The 20,338-nt window shown below is 42.6% G+C and overlaps 1 protein-coding gene across 1 annotated transcript in view; it reads left to right on the top strand.

Moving 5' to 3' along the window:
- The window catches only part of MKRN2 (makorin ring finger protein 2), a 43,083-nt gene that overhangs the window by 18,839 nt on the left and 3,906 nt on the right, over positions 1-20,338 (top strand). The window contains exons 2-6 of the mRNA XM_028518675.2: positions 7,523-7,651; positions 8,770-8,951; positions 10,400-10,698; positions 11,964-12,178; positions 13,465-13,575. Coding sequence (XP_028374476.1) covers positions 7,523-7,651; positions 8,770-8,951; positions 10,400-10,698; positions 11,964-12,178; positions 13,465-13,575 — 936 coding nt within the window. The remainder of the gene's footprint in view (positions 1-7,522; positions 7,652-8,769; positions 8,952-10,399; positions 10,699-11,963; positions 12,179-13,464; positions 13,576-20,338) is intronic.

Raw genomic sequence — 20,338 nt, 5'->3', positions numbered from 1 at the left:
TCCTCAGGGGGTCCTCTACAGTCAAAACATCCCTCCTAGTACTCAATTAGCACACCATAGGTGAGGGATCTCTCTGTTCTGTGTCTCTACCCCTTCTGCCAGTGTCATGGTGGCTTCTTCTGTATTTCCTTAGTTAGGGTACTTCTGTTCACCTACCTTTCAGGTGATGCTCAAAGATGGACCATAATTTAGTTGTAATTTTGATGTGATCATGGGAGGAGGCGATCACAGCGTTTACCTGCTCTGCCATCCTGACCAGACTCCTCTTAGGTTTTTAATGAAGAATACCCTTGTTCTTCAGACTGGGTGTCCTTGCCTTCCTGCCTCACTCCTTCTTTCCCTCCCTTTCTTTACCTACAGCAGACTTATAGCAAGTGAATGTACAGTCTCTGATCTAGAAGAAGACTTCCAAGGGAGTGTTGCCTGGGAAAAGCCTAGCTGATCACCCAGAAAAGACTATAGGGTGTCACCTCAATATAGTCCCTTAAGTCATAGGGTCCAGTTCTCATCTTTGTAGGCTTAGAAATTTGATTCCGTTGGTGTACTTAGAGGTAGCTCATGCTAGCCAAATTTAGGAGAGACTGCTGTAAAAATTTGAAATTTTTTGAAATTTCCCCTCATCCTTTTATAATTTTCCTGGAAGAAGAGAAATTGTCAGATCCCAATCACTGCTTCCTCTCCTTTGGGGGAGATGAATCGGTGAAGAAAGAAGTATGCTTGGTGAGCAAGGAGGGATGGAAAGTCTTCAGATCTTACAGCCTGTAGCTGAGGCACCCTCCCATCCCCACTGTTGGTACCAGCGTGCAGCGTGGATCGTCACTTGTGTCTTCTAGCACCCTTTCCCTGGAAAGGGCAGTTGGGCCTCTTGGGTCTTCCTTGCCTTCCCTAGAGACTGTTTCCTGTCTTCTGTTGTCAGTCCTTTTTGCAGTTACTGGCAGAACCATATGATGGTTAGGTTTAGGCTTTCTGTATTTAGTGGCATTTAGTGATGTCCCAGCTGAGCCTTCCTGAAGTTGTTCCCACACATTCTTCATTAGCGACCAGACGTTCCTGACTGTGTTCAAGAGCACTTGGTCTTGTGGTTCAGGAGCCCCGACTGGGGAGCTTCGTACCGCTGGTTGCCAGCAGTGCATCTGGGGGGTTGGAGGAGGGAAAGCACACTGGGCTGGAGGGGTGAGAAGGCTTCTTGGGCGAGTCAGGATTCATTCATGGAGGAAGGTGGATTGTAACTAGTGCAGGGAAAGATGGGGCGCAGTGTCTTACACAGCAGCCCCATTATAGACAAGGCAGAGTGACAGGGGAGTCAGTTTTGGTGGGAAAAGGTCAGGGCTATCTGAGAAAACCAGAGCTGGGGTCCACTACCCAGCAGTTAGATCTTCTGTAAGTCATCAAACCTCTCTGAACTTCAGCTCTCCTGTTTGCATCACGAGCGTAGTAGTAACACTCCTCAGTGTTGTTGTGGTTCAGTGGGACGGTGAGGAAGTGAAAGTGCTAGAGTAATGGTAGTACGGTTGTTCATCACATCTTTTGTCTTCTTCTCATAATGTACTTGCCCAAAGATCTTCATTTAGGGGGTGTGTCAGTTACCCTCTTATAAAATAGAAAAATTGTCAAAGTCATGTGGGGGGTTGGTCACACAAGATTGGTCCTGAGTTGATCATGTGAGAGCTGGTGCTGGTACATGTTGAGAGTGCATTCTACCGTTCTGTTTACTTTTGAATGTTTGACATTTTCCATAATGCATTTTTTAAAATATAGTCCACAGATAAAGCTGCTTTACAAATCAGCCTCCTAATGGGCTCCTCACATGCATTGTTCAGTCCTCAGTCCTCTCTGATCTGTTCTTCCACACTGTAGCTCAAGTGGCTTTTTCTGAGAAAAGCCTGAAGAGGGGTATGTTTAATGAAAGTAAACAGTTTTCTATGTGACGGACACTCATAACCGTTCCTCTCCTGCTGTCTGTTTTAAACCTCTGAGAAAGACCAGGCCATGGTTTCCTAAACTGACTGTGGGCCCTTTCTGGCATCCTGAATACACACTCATCAACATTACAGCTGATACCGAGGTGTCTTGGAGCACAGTTAGGGCGATGACACTCCCATGCCCACCCCTTCACCATGGCTCCCTTCCCTGCCTTTCTTGCTGTCTTCTCTTGCGTCACGTACTCCTCTCACCCACTGACATCCCCTCCATTTTGCAGACTCGGCTTGGGTATGAACTCCACTGCGACATTACCCCTGATGTCTCTCCGCGCTCTGCGGGCTGTGATAAGGCACTGATCACTCTTGTGGCCGTCAGTTTGTCAGTGCCCTTCACTGGACTTTAATAAGACCTGAACTTTTGAGGGCACCTACCGTCTGATAGGTACTATACTGAGCATTTTTTATGTATTTTTTAACCATACCCTAACCAATATTAGTATTTATAATTTTTAATAAAGATTTTATTTATCTATTTTTAGAGAGGGGGGGAAGGAGGGAGAAAGAGAGGGAGAGAAGCATCAGTGTGTGGCTGCTACTCACATGCTCCCACATGGGGACCCAGCCCACAACCCAGGTGTGTGCCCTAACTGGGAATCAAACCAGTGCCCTTTAAGTTCACAAGACAGCACTTGGTCCACTGAGCCACACCAACCAGGGCTATAATTCTTTAAGATTTGCCTATCCAGTGTGGCTCCGTTGGTTGGAGCATCTTTGTGCACTGAAAGGTCACAGGTTTGATTCCCAGTTGGGGTCCATGCAGGAAGCAGCCAGTCATTGTTTCTATTACATCAGTGTTTCTCTCTCCACCTCAACTCTGGAATCAATAAGTATTAAAAATAAATAAGACTAAAACTACCATTTATTATTACAAGATCAGTGTGTATTCATGGTAGAAGTGTGAGAAAGTACAGATCAGCAAAAATAAGAACATGAAAATACCATAAACCATCGAGGATTGCCACCGTTATACTGTGTAGTAAAATGGCTCAGTTGCTATGGAAAATAGTATGGCAGTCCCTTAAAAAATTAAAAGTAGAATCATTGTATGATCCAGCAGTTTCACTTTTGGGCATATATACAAAAGAACTGAAAATTAAGAACTCAAATATTCAAGTATTTGTACACCCATACTCATAGCAGCATTATTCACAATAGCCAAAAATTAGAAACAACCCAAGTGCCCATAAATGAATGAATGAATAGACTAATTGTGGTCCATACACACAATGAAATATTATTGCACCTTGAAAAGGAAGGAAATTCTGATGTGTGCTGTACCATGGATGAATCTTGAGGACTTGATGCTATGTGGAATAAGCCAGGAACAAAAAGAAAATGCTGTATGTTTCCATGTATATGAGGTCCCTAAAGCAGTCAAATCATAGTGATAGAAAGGATGGTGGTTGCCAGGGGCTGAGGAGGGGAGGGAAGTTAGTGCTTAGTAGATAGAGAGTGTCATCTGGGGAAGAAGAAAAGAGTTCTGGAGGCAGATGGTGGGGGGATGGTTGCACAACAGTGTAAATGTGCCTAATGCTACTTGAACTTTTCACTTAAAAATGGACAAGATGGTAAATTTATGTTGTGTATATCTTTATCATATTTAAAATGTTTTTAAAAGCACATACAGTATGCTTTCATTTTGGTAAAAATTAATTTAAATACATATAAATACATGCATTTAAAAATCTGGAAAGACAGAGTGGGGTGAAAGTGGGTTTACCAGTTGTGTGGAAAGTAATACAATAATTAATATATAATAATACAAGAATAAACTCTGTGTTTCACATACTCACCACTGTAAACCTACATTTGGCCCACCCTGTGTATAGTGGACTAGGGATATAAAAGACTGCCACAAAGTCACCAGCAAAACTCAGATACTAAACTGTCCTTTTAAAATAGCCCCTTAACACAAAACAAACAAAATGTTGTAAGTAAGATGCCTACCTGTGGGGTGGGGGGCGGTGGCTCCACCCGCATGGCCTCCCTGGCCGCCATGGATGAGGATAAGTCTACCAGGACATGATCTGCTTGGGGAGGAAAGGTGGCCAATCTCTCAAAGGAGAAGGGCCAAGAGCCTTTTCCTCAATGGGCTTTTATTGCATTCATTTTGCACAGGAATACAGGTGAAGCTCATTAATCACTGTTAGGCAGTAAGGATCAAATAATAGGTAACATACAAAGAACTATGAGGGTCTGTTAGCTAAAGGGCTACAAAACTTTGGGAAACAAACTCATTTCCTGCTCAGGCCTTTATCATTTAATTAAGAGCATTCTTAGCAAAGCAGGTTTCACAGGATTTTATGTATTCTTTCTTAGGCCTGATCACCCAGGGAACCTGTCTTTTCCAGCACAGGGCTGCACCGCCCTCTGTCATTGTTTCAGGCTTAAGTCAGACAGGGGAAGTAAGGCAGACAAGAGATGAGGAGACTTCTTGCAGACAGAATGAGGACTCAGGCTATGTCAAAGCTGAGGGGTGAGGGTCCATCACCTGCTTTTGCTATAGCCCCCTGAGTCCTTCCCTGGGGGCTCCCAGTGATCATGCCTATCTTAGGTTGTCCCTCCCTTGAGGAGTCTTACCCGTCATTGGCTAACCAACCAAGCATTGGGGGCCAGGCAGGGTGAAGTAAAAGGGGCAGAGGTGGTGCCCCTGCCAGGGAGATAAGCTTTGTCTCCTTAGTGGCTTATGGTCCTAAGGTCACTCACTCAGCCTTAGCCATGGGGGAAGTTACAGCTTCTGAAACCAGGCAGGGCAGTTCCCAACACTTACCCCAACTTTGTATAAAAACAATATACTGCAGTTCACCCATGGATCTAGCGGGCTTCAAAATGGAGAGAAAATATTATTAAACATTTTAAGGAAAAACTGCTATTAATCTTACGATCTTATGTCCTGTTGTTGAAAGGCAATTCTCAGAATTATCTCACATGAATATTCACTTCTGAAAGTAATTAGTAGAAATCCGTAGTTCATTGATATACTATAGAGTTCAGTAAACAGTATATCACAATATATTTACAACTCTTTAATTCATAAGAACTCTTTCAGGCTGTAAGTTTTCTGGTTCATTATATATATGGATTAATTTCTATCAGGCATCTTCACATTACTTCTGTTTCTATTTCTTTTTCAGGGGAGTCTTCACAGGTAATGGTGTGGGCCAGCTCGAGTTTACATTTAAGAGGTTTTATCCAGTGAGTCCTCTCATGTCTTTGAAATGAACTGGGATAACCGAAGCCTTTCCCAGAGTCTGCAGTGTTACATGACTTCTCTTTGGTGTGCATCGTCACACGACTTTGAAAAGTTGTGTGACAAATGAAGGCTTTTCCACAATCCTTACATTTATAGGGTTTCTCTCCAGAATGAGTTACTTCATGTGTTTGTAAGGAACTGGGATCTCTGTAGGCTTCACCACATTGTTTACGTTCAGACTGTTCCTCTCTGGTGAGATTTCTTGCATGTTATTGAAGATCCCTGGGATACCTAAATGCTTCACTACATTTTTTTATTTATATGCTTTTTCTCCACAGATTCATATGTTTGAAAACTGTGATGATATCGGAAGCCTTTCCCACATTCCTTACATTCATAAAGTTTCTTCTCAGGGAACTGGGATCTCTGTAAGCTTTACCACCTTCACAGAGTCTCTCTCCAGTCTGAGTCCTTTTGTGTCTTTGTAAGGCACTGGACTGCCTGTAGGCTGTCGCACATTACTCACATTCCTAGTGATTCCTTCCAGGTGCTTGAAAACTCTGATAACATCTGAAGGCTTTCCCACATTCTTTATATCGATAGGGTTTCTCTCCAGTTAATTTTCTTTACTATTTTTGAAATTTTTTAAAAAGGTTTTATTTATTTTTAGACAGGGGAAGGTGGAGAGAGAGGGAGAAACATCAATATGTAGTTGCCTCTTACGTGCCTCCTACAGGGGGCCTGGCCCAAAACCCAGGCATGTGCCCTGATGGGGAATCAAACTTGGTGACCCTTTACTTCATAGGCCAGCACTCAATCCACTGAGCCACACCAGCCAGGGCAGATATTGCAGTTTTCCTTTCTAGAAGTTCCATTTAGTTCTTTTTATATTTTCCATTTTTCTTTGAATCCTTCAGCATATGAGCATATTTATAATAGCTGTTTTTAAAGTTCTTGTCTGCCGATTCCTGATTCCTGCTGATTCACCTGTCACTCCTGTTACTAATTTTTCTCCAGGTTTTGGGTCACATTTACCTGCTTTTTGGCGTGCCTTTGTAATTTTTGACTGGATGCCAAATATTTTGAGTGATTTGAGTGTTTGAATTTTGTCTTCTTTCAAAGAGTATTAAAGTATGTTTTGGGTGACAATAAGATATTTCCTATATAGGGTGTATCTAAAATACTTTTTACACCCTGGCTCAGTGGATTGAGTGCCAGCCTGCAAACCAAAGGGTTGCTGGTTCAGTTCTCAGGGCACATACCTGGGTTGCGGCCAGGCCCCCAGTAGGAGGCACGCAAGAGGTAACAGCATATTGATGTTTCTCTCCCTCTCTTTCTCCCTCCTTTCCCCTCTCTAAAAATAAATTTAAAAATCTTTTTAAAAAATAAAATGTTCTTTACTTTAGGACTTGTTTACCCTTAATACAAAGGTGTGCATCTCTGGGATCTGTTTACTATTTGCTCTGCATGTTCACCCAGGTCTGTACTCTGGCTAGACAGAATAAGAATGCCTCCCAGTTATTTCTTTGGGGACAGAATTAGACATCTCAGTGAAACCTTCTTATATGTATGTCTTTAGGTGCTATGTTATCTTATTTGATCTTTACTCACAATCCAGTAAAGTAGGTAATGTGATTTTCCTTTTATGGGTAAAGTTAGCAAGGCCCAGGGAAGCTGGTTTTGTGACTTGCTCATAGGTTACAGGGCTGGGTGTTGGGCCCAGGTCTCTTTGACTCCATTACAACCATACCCTGTAAGCTCCCTGAGAAAAAGGGAGCAGTTTTCCAGAGAGTATTTCCTCAGTTATGAGATGCACATTTTATACATGTTAATGTATCTCAGATCAAGAGGATATATCTTGAAATAGAAATAAAGGGGATCACTTTTCTTTCAGAAAAGCTGTCATCAAATTCGTTGTGGTGTGTCTAAAATCACTATGTTGTCTTAGACCCTGACCGGTCTTGCTCAGTTGGTTGGGCATCATCCTGCAAGGCAAAAGGTCACTGGTTTGATACCTGGTCAGGGGGCATGACTGGGTTGTAGGTTCATCCCCAGTCAGGGCACATGTGAGAGGCAACCGAGCAATGTCTCTCTCTCACGTTGATGTTTCTCTCCCTTTCTCCCTCCCTTTCCCTCTCTCTAAAAATAAATATCAATAAATAAAATAAAATAAAAATATAAATAAAAAAATCACTGTGTCTTAGAAGCAAGGAAATATGTCTCCATTGCAAAATAGAGCCTTGAAACATAACATATGCATAATAGACATTTGTTTGCTCAGTTAAAAAATACGGTGATTTTATAAGCAAAGTGTTCTACAGTTTTATGCCTCTGCTTGTTTCCTCAGGTATTTTATGCATGGTGTGTGTCGGGAAGGAAACCAATGCCTGTTCTCACATGACTTGGCAAACAGCAAGCCGTCTACCATCTGCAAGTACTACCAGAAGGGCTGCTGTGCTTACGGGACCCGTTGCAGGCAAGAGCCCCGCCCTGCCCCAGCTGTTGTGCTGTGTTGGACACCATCAGGGACTCAGATCCTTCGTTTGGAGCATGGGTCTAGATGAGGGAAAGCTTAAATTTAAAAGGGGGGAAGGAAATGAGGGACATCTATAGTAGTGGCAACAATAAATTTTTTTAAGTAATATGACAACATTACAAAAAGTATGACAAATAATTTTGAAACCTCAATTTCGGTACCTAAAGCTAATTTTTCAGAAACACCTTTCAGGCCTTATTCTTATGAGTCTCTAGTTATAAAAATTGCATTCATAGTATATTTAAGATTGTATATCTTCTTTTTTCCCCACTTAACATGTCATAAGCTTTTTCCTGTGCCACTACTTTATCCATAACTGTAATTCTATGTTTCATAATGTTAACAGATCATCATTTTATTAACTCTGCCTCTATTAGAAATTTAAGTGGCTTCCAGTTTTTTGCTGTGAGTACTCCTGCAGTGAACATTTACATACATAGAGTCTTCCTTTTTGCCACTGACATCTGTAGACAACTTTATAACTTTTAAATGGAGAAATATCACAGAAACCTGTTCTTGTCCTTTTGTAGTTAAGAGCTGCTTTGTTCTTTCCTGGGCTGCAAAGCCCCCTTCGTTGCCTCCTCTGGCTGCCCAAGGGACAGAGGAAGTTGGCCCACCTTGCCCTACCCCTGCCAGTGGACGCCCTAGAGAGACAGCCCAGGAAAAGCTGGGCTCCTCCAGCTGTTACACTGGCCATTACTAACACTGTGGGCACTCCTGCCAAAAGAGCACTGGGTTGCGTGTCAGGAGATTTCAGTTCAGTATCTGTCTGGAATCTTCAGGGTTTCTTTGTGTGGTCTGAGGCCGTGTGTCTGTCCCACTCAAGTCCTACAAGGACACTTAATTGTCAATGATAGACTACAGTGTGCCACTTGCTCTGAATTGCCAGGCAGTTCTTACTTAGTGATAAGCCTCCTATCGATTAAAATATGGGGAAAGATTGTTTCATTCTCCATCTCCATAAATGAAGGAGAAAGTAGGACATTCCCCTCCTGGGCAGTGTGGGAGACATGTGCATGTAGTGTGTCTGTAATGCATCTGCTGTGCGTTTTGTTCAGATATGATCACACGAGGCCCTCTGCTGCCGCTGGTGGTGCTGTGGGCTCTGTGCCCCACAGCGTGCCCTCCCCAGGCTTCCACAGCTCTCAGCCTCCTGCCAACCTCAATGCACCTATCGTGAAAACTAATTTACATGAGCCTGGGAAACGTGAGAAGAGAACATTGGTACTTAGAGACCGAAGTGAGTGAGCCCCTTTTGTTGCCTCTTTGAAAAGCATTCTTGTCTTGTTCTTCACGTTCCTTTCTGGTCTTCTCTTGATAAGAGGGCTGCTAACCTAAACCCCTGCAAGCTGTCTAAATGTAGATACACCAAGTCTGTCCTGGGAATGGCCTTCATTTGGCTGCAGAGTGTTCAGATGATGCATTTGGCCTTGTGCCCAAGGCTGAGCTGAGCCCCAAGTTTGGCCTGGCAAAACATAAACAGTAACTTTTTTGTCAGTGTGTAGCTGCCGTCCTCATAGTGTGGTTGCCCAGTTCTGAGAAGCACCATATTGTTCATTTCGAAGCTACGTATTTTAATAAAGACCCTGTCTCATCGTTTGACCTCTAGGTCATGTAGCTCTTATCCTGAGCCAGAGTTTACCATTTCACGTTGCACCTTTAGTAATAGAATAACATGTTGGGTTTTGGGGAGTGGTCCCTACCCTGGAACAGGGTTTGGGGAAGAAGAAGGCTACAAATCATAAAAGTTGTTTATTGTCCCGTCTACAGCAGGTGAAGGGATTTCTAGTTCTCAGAATTGTGTGGCATAAGATAGGCAGATTCCATCCTAAGCAAATAAGTAATTGATCCTGTTAAATGTGCCCCCTCTGAAAAGGCCAGAAGTGTGTGTGTGATGGGAAGGAAAGGAGAATGAGAAGGGGGGACCATAGGGCAATTCTAACGTTGACCTCAGGACCCAGAGACTCATTCTAGATTTTCACTAATTCTAGGTCATTTTAAAATGATGGGAACTTTACTGGTATAAAGGAAACCACTGTATTCTATTGACCACATTCTAAATTCTCTTTGACTTTTATATATATATATAAAAAATATATATCGACATACACATTTTAGTATTAACTGTTCCAGATGTTGACATTTCCATACTTGCTGGGGTTTTTTTGTTTGTTTGTTTTTAAGATTTTTTAAATTTATTTTTAGACAGAGAAGAAGGGAGGGAGAAATAGAGGGAAAGAAATATCAGTGTGTGGTTGCCTCTTGTGCGCCCCCCACCGGGGACTCAGCCCACAACCAAGGCATGTGTCCTGACCAGGAATCGAACCAGCAAGCCTTTGGTTCGCAGGCTGGCACTCAATCCACTGAGCCACACCAGCCAGGGCTATACTTGCAGTTTTTAAATAACTTCAGTGTTCTTAAATAACTTCAGTGTTGTTTTGTATAAACATATCATGGTCTGGTTTTGCCATTTCCCTGTGTTGCCCATTATAGTTTTCATTTAATGTCACTGTGTACATTTTATGCTGTTCCTTTTCATTTTTCCCACTTGACCTGTTTTTTCTATATGTTCCCAAGAGAGAAATTCCCAAGGTCAGAGTTTCTTAATCTGTTAAATTTTGACTAGCTGCTTATCAGAATGGTTGGCCCAGTTTTCATGTATGTGTGTGCTGTGTGCTTTATATTAAGATCTCTCTGGCCTGGCTGAAGAAAAGGCTTGCCCAAGTGTGAGTAATCCAGGAGGCAGTGATCCCCAGAGTAGCCTGGAGATGAAGCCGAATTCCTACCTAGATGCAATCAGGAGTGGCCTCAGTTATGTAGAAGCCGGCAGCTCCTACAGCAGCGAGCAGCAGCTGTGCCCCTACGCAGCTGCCGGGGAGTGCCGGTTTGGAGATGCTTGTGTCTACCTGCATGGGGACATGTGTGAAATCTGTAGGTTACAAGTCCTGCATCCCTTCGACCCAGAGCAAAGGAAAGCTCACGAGAAGGTAAAGTTAAAAGCCTATGTATGAACTCATTTTAAGAAGTTTGAAATGCACTGAATGACAAAATTGTTAGTATTTCTGCAAACATCTGTCTGCCAGTAATACCTGCATTATGTACCTGGTATATTTATATCCTATTAAGTCCTTTTTCCTGTTGTCATTTGACAGTTCTTGACTATTTAGAATAAAGAAAAAAGGAGAGACATCAGAAACATAAAGCTATGCAAAGTTCAGAGAATGAATCTCACTCAGGAGCCGTGTGTGTGTGTGTGTGTGTGTGTGTGTGTGTGTGAGAGAGAGAGAGAGAGAGAGAGACAGACAGACAGACAGACGCGCACACCCCTCCTCCCCAGGGTTCCATGTCATGGTGGCTGCAATCTAGCCAGGCTGAGCTCTAGAGAATCTGAGGAGCTAAGTGTTGAGGGGACCTTTCAGGTCGTTAGATCCCAGTGTTTAGGAGGCACTGCCTCACAGTGGGCCCCGTGCTTGGCTTAGGGCTCTGAAGATGAGTAAGAGAGAATGGGCAAAGCCCATGGCTGCACTGTGGAAGCCGTCACGGTATATGGGGGTTGAGTCTGCCGCCCTCCCTTGTCTTCCCAGGGGGCCTGTTCAGGTGAGTGCAGAATTAGAGCTTCTCTCTTCACGCAGGTGTGTCCAGGTCTTGGTGCTATGCAAGTTGATTTATCTCACGTCTGTGTCCACTGTGAGCTCCCAAGGGCAGAGCCTAGGTCTTTGTATTCTTTTCATTGACTCTAATGCCTGATACACAGTACTGTGCATCACCTGCTTACTGAATACGTGAATTCATTAAGTAATTGGTTCTCTTGAGAAGTGGTGCTCTTCACTTCTGACTCTGAACTGCCAGCCTGATGTTTCAGGTTAAGGATTATTCAGTATTTCTGGTATCGGTGTGGTTCAGAGTAGGGAAAGCTGGTGCCCAGAGGAGCCAGGAGACCAGGGTCCCAGTTCTTATGAGCTCTGTGATCCCACAGTGGTCCTGTACCTTTTGGGACCTCTGTGCTCTCAGCTCTAAATTGGAGGTGACCATATCACACTAGGCAAACGGGGGGCTGTGCCAGTGATGGCTTGAAGTCCTCTTCATGGTCTGAGGGAGCTTCGTGTCCCGAATCCAGGGGTTGCTGGGCCCTGCCTGAAGCAGCCGCAGTCCCCGTTCCTTCCTGATCTTGGTTATGTAGCAGTGTGCCGGCAGCTGCTCCCCAGCAGCCCAGAACCTAAGAGTGTTTCCCTGCTCCTCCTCTGTACTTCAGATCTGCATGTCAACCTTCGAACACGAGATGGAAAAGGCCTTTGCCTTCCAGGCAAGCCAGGACAAAGTGTGCAGTATCTGCATGGAAGTGATCCTCGAGAAGGCGTCTGCTTCCGAGAGGAGGTTTGGGATTCTCTCCAACTGCAATCACACATATTGCTTGTCCTGCATCCGACAGTGGAGGTGTGCCAAGCAGTTTGAGAACCCAATCATAAAGTAAGTACAGCAGTAAGGAGTTTTAGCTGTAGAAGTGGGGGAGAAAATTGGGCTTGGGACCTTCTTCCATCCACTCTTAAGTCCTCCCTTGTCCTCCAGAGGCATTCAGTGCAGAGGATAACTGGTGGGTGCTGGCTCCTGGGTGTGTGAACTTGGGCACATCACTACCCTTCCTGAGCCCAAGTGCCTTTCCCTTTGAAATATGGGTAACAGTTCCTGCCCAGCTTCAGAGTGTTGGAGGGACACTCTGCAGGGACCGTCCATGTGAGTAGGTTGATGGCACTGGCCTGTTTGACTGCAGCACTAACAGTTACCAGTGGCTGCCCTTAGTCCTTTGCCTTTTGCCCTTGTTAAGCTTCATTTTTTTCCATCTGTAAAATAGGGTTGTTTGATGGTTAAATGGAATAATGCATGTAAAACATTTCACGTGTCTGATACAGGGGACATGCTCCATGGAGCCATCACAGGGCTCTTTTTCCCACTGTGCTGAGACGTAGCTTTATATAACAGCACAGGATGCTCGCATTCTACAGTGGGGCGGGGTGGGAGGAGCAGACCGATTCTGAGAAGTTACTGCATGCTGTGTACTGTTTTCGAAACTCTTCGCGCACAGTAACTTATCCTTCTCTCAGAGACCCTGTGGTCATCCTCACTTTACAGATGAGGAAACCACGGTGTGATAGGCTCAGATAACTTGCCTAAAGCCACACTTGGGTGGTAAAATTACAGCTTTACTGAGATAAGAGTGCACAATTCAGTGGGGTTTTTTAAATTTTTATTTATTTATTTTTAGAGAGGGAAGGGAGAGAGAAAGAAAGAGAAAGAGAAACATCAATGTGTGGTTGCTGGGGACCGTGGCCTGCAACCCAGGCATATGCCCTGACTGGGAATCGAACCTGTGATGCTTCGGTTCGCAGCCCACACTCAATCCACTGAGGTACACCAGCCAGGGCCAATTCAGTGGTTTTTGTATTCTGATAATTAATGATACTGTGTGTCAACTCATGATACTGTGCATTTTTTTTCTGTGCTTTTTTTGGCCATTTTGAAGAAATGCCTACTCAAATGCTTTGCCCATTTTAAAACTGGGTGGTCTTTTTATTAAGAAAAATATGTTTTTATGGGTAGTCTATTTTATTGTTGGGAAAAAGATGTTTTTAATTGTAAATCTGGTTCAGTCAGCAAACATCTGGAATGGTCATACATTTGAGCAAGGGGTGTAGTAGTGTAGTGTGCCCAGGACTCCTAACTTAACCTCTTCCGTACTAACCCGAATCTTGTTTCAGGTCGTGTCCAGAGTGCCGTGTGATTTCAGAGTTTGTAATTCCAAGTGTGTATTGGGTGGAAGATCAGAGTAAGAAGAACGAATTGATTGAAGCTTTCAAACAGGGAATGGGGTAAGTGCTTTGAGCTCAGGTATGACCTTGGTGGCTGCCCCAGCTCCTGTTCCAGCCTTCGCCTTCACCTGTGGAGAGCCGCCTCCTTCCCTCCCTGGACCATCATCCGCTCGGGGTTTCTTCTCTCAGGCATCATGCTGGGCTGTGAAGATGCAGAGATGAGCAAAGCTATTTTCTTAGCTGAGCAATATGCCCTAGAAATTGTTTCTGGTGCTGAGGTTGTCTTGTCATCTGTGATCATTCATTCATTCAACAGATGTCAATTAAAGATCTATATGATGGGCCTTTTCTAGTCGTTTGGGGTACAGCTTGAAACAAATCAGACCAACTCCCAGCTGCCATACAGGTGACATTTTAGTGAAGGAAATAAATAATGAGAAGAAACAAAAAAGCTAAATAAGGAAGAAAAATATTAAGTGGTGAGCAGGGCTAAGGAGTGAAATGTGCCCAGAAATGGGGAACCAGGAGTAAGAGGGTTACAGTTTTAGTGTGGGAGACCCGGGAATGCCTCAGTGTGGTGACATTTGAGCAAAGACCTAGAAGAGATGAGGCAGCAACCCATGATGTGAGTGAGAATGTTCTAGATGGAGGGAATAGTCACTGCAAAGATTCTGAGGCTGAAGCAAGACAAGGGGCAGATTGTGCAGGGCTCTGCAGGTCATTGGATGAACTAGGCCTTTTATGGGTGAGACTGGGAGTTTTGATTAGAGAGTGATATGAACTGATTGATATTCTTAAAGGGTCACTCTGGCTGTTTCATTGAGAGTATATTAATTAAAAGACAAGGCAGAGGTAGAAATAGGAGACCAATTAGGCTATTGCAATAATCCAGGCAAGATACGAGAATGACTGGGAACAGGTAGTGGGTATGAATGTGATGAGAGGTGGTCAGATTCCAGGTGTGTTCAGAATTGCTGATATATGTTGGATGTGGTGCAGGTGTGAGCAGAGGTTGAGGATTCAGATTTCACTTCCAGCATTATTGCTTTCCATTTCTTTGCTGTACTTCCATGTTTGTTTTCCAGTTTCCTCTTTCGGTTCTCTATTTTTGTAAAATGATCACTGGGTTTATCACTGGGAAACCAGGAGACAACAGAACTGCACAGATGCACAGTGACCAGTCCCCAGCAGACGTTGGAGGAGAGTTTCATGATCGGTCTCAGGCTGTGGTGCACGGTTGCTATCGACAGTGATGTGGCCGGAACAGCTAAGAGCACCATTTGTACTTTATGCAGTTACTCACAGTTAATGTTTTATAGTAATTAAAATTTGAACTGTGCTGAAGAATTAAGTGTTAACTAAACCATGGTGGAATGGTTCCCTAGGGCTACTGTAACAAATTCCACAAATGGGGTGGCCTAAAATGATAGAAATTTAGTCTTACAGTTTGGGAGGTTGGAAGCCCAAAAGCAGGTGTGGGCAGGGTTGGTTCCTTCCGGAGGCTGAGGGTAAATTTGTCCCATGCCTTTGTACTAGCCTCTCATGGCTGCTGGCAGTCCTTGGCGTTCCTGGGCAGATGGCAGCCTAACTCCAGTCTCTCCCTTTATACCAGGTGGGGCAAAGCAGGTTTATAGTTCTGAGTACTGAAAACAGAGTTCATTCTTGCATTACTACTTCTTATTGTATTATTTTCCATAGGAACAACTGTAAACCTACTTTTCCCCCACCCTGTATTCTTTGCTGTGTTTCTTTCTCCCCATTCTGTCTCTTGTAAGAACAAGTGTGATTGGTTTTAGGACCCTCCCCATTTATCCAAGGTGACCTCATCTCAAGGGCCTTAACTTTATCTGCAAAGACCCTTTTTCCAAGTAAGGTCACATTCATAATTACCAGGTTTTAGAATTCATGGTGTCTTAGTCCATTCTGGCTTCTGTAGTAAAATGCCTCAGTCTAGGTAGCCTATAAACAACACAAACTTATTTTTCACACTTCTGCGTGCTGGCAAGTCCCAGATCGAGGTGCCAATATGGTTGGATTCTTGTGAGCACCCACTTCCTGCTTCATAGCTGGTGCCTTCTCACTGTGTCCTTACTTGATACAGGCTCGAGGGAGCTCTCTGGGTATCTTTTATAACAGCACTAATCCCATTCTTGAGGGCTCCACGCTTTCAACTTAATCCTCTCCTAGTCTCATCACGTCCATTTTAAGGGGATGCCAACATTCAAACCATAGCCCATGGTAACTGAAATTACTCCTAGCAGAACTGTGAAAAGCAAGGGCTACGCATTTGCCATTTTGATCGATATCTATGCTGTTTCCAGCTGAATATTATTTAGAATTTCATTTTAACTTACCGCTTTTTAGCTTTACTTCTTTTTCTTATAAATAGTTTTTCTTGGGGCTACTGTATACTCTTAATTTTTTCACAGGCAGAATTAATAATTTTACTGTCTTATATAATATGTAGCTATTTCCTTGTTACCATCTTCCGCACTACATCTGTACATTATATTTACATACATTAGAACCCCACAAGCTAACAATGTAGTTTTTTACATTTCAGCTTTATTGAGATACATATTTTTTGTTGTTGAGAAAGTTTATTCTACTGTAATAGCAAATACCAATTATATATAGTGTTATCAACTACAATCACCGTGCTTTACATTACTTCCTTGTTCATCTTGTAGCTGAAAGCTTCTTTATTACTCCCTACATTCATGGTTTTAGTTCTCGTGTTCAGGTCTTTAGTCCATTTTGAGTTGGTTTTTGTGAATGGTGTAAGAAAGTGGTCCAGTTTCATTCCTTTGCATGTGGCTGTCCAGTTTTCCCAACACTGTTTATTGGAAAGACCATTCTTTCCCCATTGTCACAGGCTCCTTTGCCATAGATTAATTGACCATATATGTGTGAATTTATTTCAGAGCTCTTTTCTGTTCCACTGACTTATGTGTCTGTTTTTATGCTAGTAATGTACCGTTTTGATTGCCATAACCTGTAGTGTAGCTTGAAATCAAGAAGCGTGATGCCTCCAGCTTTATTCTTTCTCCAAATCGCTTTGACTACTTGAGTCTTTTGTGGTTCCATATAAATTTTAGTATTGTTTGTTATATTTCTGTGAAAAGTGCCATTGGAATTTTAATAGGGATTTCACTGAACCTGCAGGCTGCTTTGAGTAGTGTGAACATTTTAACAGTATGTGTTCTTCTAAATCATGAGCATGATATCTTTCCATTTATCTGGGTCTTTATTTCATCAATGTCTTAATAGCTTTCAGTTACAGATCTCTCAACTCCTTAGTTTAATGTATTCCTAGGTATTTTATTCTTTTTGATGCAATTGTAAATGCAATTATTTTTATAATCTCTTTGATAGTTCATCTTTAGTATATAGAAAGTCAACTAATATTTGTATATTGTATACACTGCAACTTGACTGTTATAATGTATGGATGTAATGTTTTATATACATTAGAACACTGCAAGGTATTAATATGACTTTTTGCCTTTAAAAACTAGTGTTTTTTTTTCATATATATTTTTAAAGATTTTATATATTTATTTTTAGAGAGACGGGAAGGAGGGAGCAAGAGAGGGAGAAAAACATGAATGTGTGGTTGCCTCTCATGCGCCCCCAACTGGAGACCTGGCCTGCAACCCATGCGTGTGCCCTGACTGGGAATCGAACTGGCAGCCATTTGGTTCACAGGCCTGCACTCAGTCCACTGAGCCGCACCAGCCAGGGCTAGAATTCTGTGTTAATAGCTTGTTTCTTTCTTTTCTTTTAGCACTTTGCAAATGTTCCACTACAATCAGGCCTTTTACCAACCTCACACTGTCCCCACTCCCCAACCCCCCACCAGACTCTGGCAACGATTTTTCTATTGTTTCTGTGAATTTAACTTTTTCAGATCCCACGTATAAGTGATACCATATAGTATTTATTTGTCTTCTCTGCCTTACTCGGCTTAGCATAATGCCCTCAAAATCCGTTTTGTCATAAAATGACAGAATTTCCTTCTTTCTCATGACTGAATAATATTGCATTGTATACTTGTTATTTCCATATCTTGGCTATTGTAAATAATGCTGGAATGAATACTGTGCTGCAGATATCACTTCTTAACAGATGTGAGGTCATATCTGTGATTTTGATTTGCATTTCCCCGATTAGTGATGTTGAGTACCTTTTCATGGACTTACTGGCCACTTATTTGTATGTCTTTGGGAAAATGTCTGTTTAGTTCCTCTGTTCATTTTAAAATGGACTGTTCTTGTTGCTGAGTTGTATGAGTTCTTTATATATTCTGGACATTAACCCTTTGTCAGATACAAGATTTGCACCTATTTTATCCCATTCAGTAGGTTGCCTTTTACATTTTGTTGATGGTTTCCTTTCCTTTGCAGAAGCTTCTAGTTTGAGCTAACCCCGCTTGTTTATTTTTTGTTTTTGTTGCCTTTGCTTTGGTCTCAAATCCAAAAAGATTATTGGCAAAACCAATGTCTAGGAGCTTATTACCCCCTGTAGTTTCTGATAAGAAGTCAGTGGTAATTCAGATTATAATATGTCATTTTTCTGGGGTTGCTTTCAATATTTTCTCTTGGGTTTCAGCAGCTATATATTTTGCATAGGAGTGGTTTTCTTCATATTTTACTGCTCAGTGTTCTCTGAATCTATGTTTATGCCTCTCACCAAATTTAGGAAAATTTTGGTCATCACACATTTTCTCTACCTTTTTTTTTCTCCTGGGACTTTCAGATACTGTCCCACAGGTCTTGGGCTCTGTCGTATCTTTTCCTCTCTGTTCATCATCTTGAATACATTTTTAGTAGCTGCTTTGAAATTCTTGTCGTCTTGGTTGGTCTCTGGGTCACATGTCCTGATTCTTCATATGTTGTCATTTTGGATTGTAGTATAGACATTGTTAGGTTGCTAGATTCTGTTAGGTTCTACAAAACATTTTATAAAGATGTCCTAGAAGAACATCTATAAAGCATTGATGTTTCTGTCTTTAAGTATTTTTTATTTATTATGCTATTAGTTTTCCCAATTTTCCCCCTTTATCCCTCCTCTACCCTTGCCTCCCAACCCTCCAACATCCCACCCCCGCTTAGCTCACATCCATGGGTTGTACATATTAAGTTCTTTGAGTCCTCTGTTTCGTATACCATTTTTTATCTCTCCTCATCTGTTTTTTGCCTCCTAGTTATGCTGCTTCTTCCCTGTACCTTTTCCCCAATTCCTCCCTTCCCCCTCCCCACTCATCTCCCTCCATGTGATGTCCATTTCTCTGATTCTGTTCCTGTTCTGGTTGTTTGCTTAGTTTTGTTTTCATTCTTTTTCTTTTCTTTTAGGTTCATTTGTTGGTAGTTGTCAGTTTTTTGTCATTTTATTGTTCATATTTCTTATCTTTTTCTTAGGTAAGTCCCTTTAATGTTTCATATAATAAGGGCTTGATGATGATGAACTCCTTTAACTTGACCTTACCTGGGAAGCACTTTATCTGCCCTTCCATTCTAAATGAAAGCTTTGCTGGATAGAGTAATCTTGGATATAGTTCCTTGCGTTTCATGACTTGGAATACTTCTTTCCAGCCCCTTCTTGCCTGCAAGATTTCTTTTGAGAAATCAACTGATAGCCTTATGGGAACTCCTTTGTAGGTAACTGTCTCCTTATCTCCTGCTGCTTTTAGGATTTTTTCCTCATCTTTAATCCTGGGGAACTTAATGATGGTGTGCCTTGGTGTGTTCCTCTTTGGGCCCAATTTCTTTGGGACTCTGTGGAATTCCTAGACTTCCTGGAAGTCTGTTTCCTTTGCCAGATTGGGGAAGTTCTCCTTCATTATTTGTTCAAATGAGTTTTCAATTTCTTGCTGCTGTTCTCCTTCTGGCACCCCTATAATTCAGGTATTGGAACATTTCAGGTTGTCCCAGAGAATCGTCAGCCTCTCTTGATTTTTTGGATCCTTGGTTCTGATCCAGTTGGATATTTATTTCTTCCTTTTGTTCCAAATTGTTGCTTTGAATCCTGGTTTCCTTCTCGTCACTGTTGGCTCCCTGAATATTTTGCTTTATTTCATTTGGGGTATCTTTCATTTGTTCTTTCATTTTTTGACAAAGCTCAGTCAGTTCCGTGAGCATAGGTTGGCAATTTCATTGCTTAGTTCTCTTTCTGAGGTTTTGCTCTGTTCTTTCATTTGGGCCATATTTCTTTGTCTTAGCGCAGCTGATAGGCTATAAGGGGGTGGGGTCTTAGGGATTAACCCAGGCAGGGCAACCCTCTTTGCTTCACTGCCTGTGGGGGAGGGGCCAGAGAGGGAACTGGGAGCTTGCCTGCTTGTCTCTAGCACCCTTTCCAACAGAGTCTCGTGTCAGACTGGAAGTACCTCCCACCGTGGCAATCTCGGCCACAGTCAGCTCTGAGTCTCTTTTTCCTTTAAGTCAGCCCCGCCCCTCGGCCCCCTGACTGCGGTTTTTCTGAGTTGGGCTGCATAGTCCCCTTACCAGTCTGGTTGTTCTGGTTGATTTTAATTCCTTGGTTGTTGGAGTTCCATGCAGTTTAATTTTTTGGAGGTTTTGGTTGTTTATTGATTTTAGATTCATTGTTATCCTCTTTTTGGTTGTGCAAGGAAGCACAGGCTTTCTGCGTGCACCTCCATCTTGGCTGGAACTCCTCTGATGTTTCTGTATTAATAATAGGCAGGTATATTGTTTAGACGCAAACTCTTGGGCAGCAGGTCAAACCTCAGTTCAGTTCGTTTATCCTAGTGGAGTTGTCCTGCGCCTGCCACACTGATGTGTGGGTCAGAGGTTCGGGCAGAGTT

This window comes from Phyllostomus discolor, chromosome 7 (assembly GCF_004126475.2).
Source record: "Phyllostomus discolor isolate MPI-MPIP mPhyDis1 chromosome 7, mPhyDis1.pri.v3, whole genome shotgun sequence".
Lineage (NCBI taxonomy): Eukaryota > Metazoa > Chordata > Mammalia > Chiroptera > Phyllostomidae > Phyllostomus > Phyllostomus discolor.
Note: the sequence above shows the minus strand (reverse complement) of the source record. Positions and strands in the feature narration are given on the sequence as shown.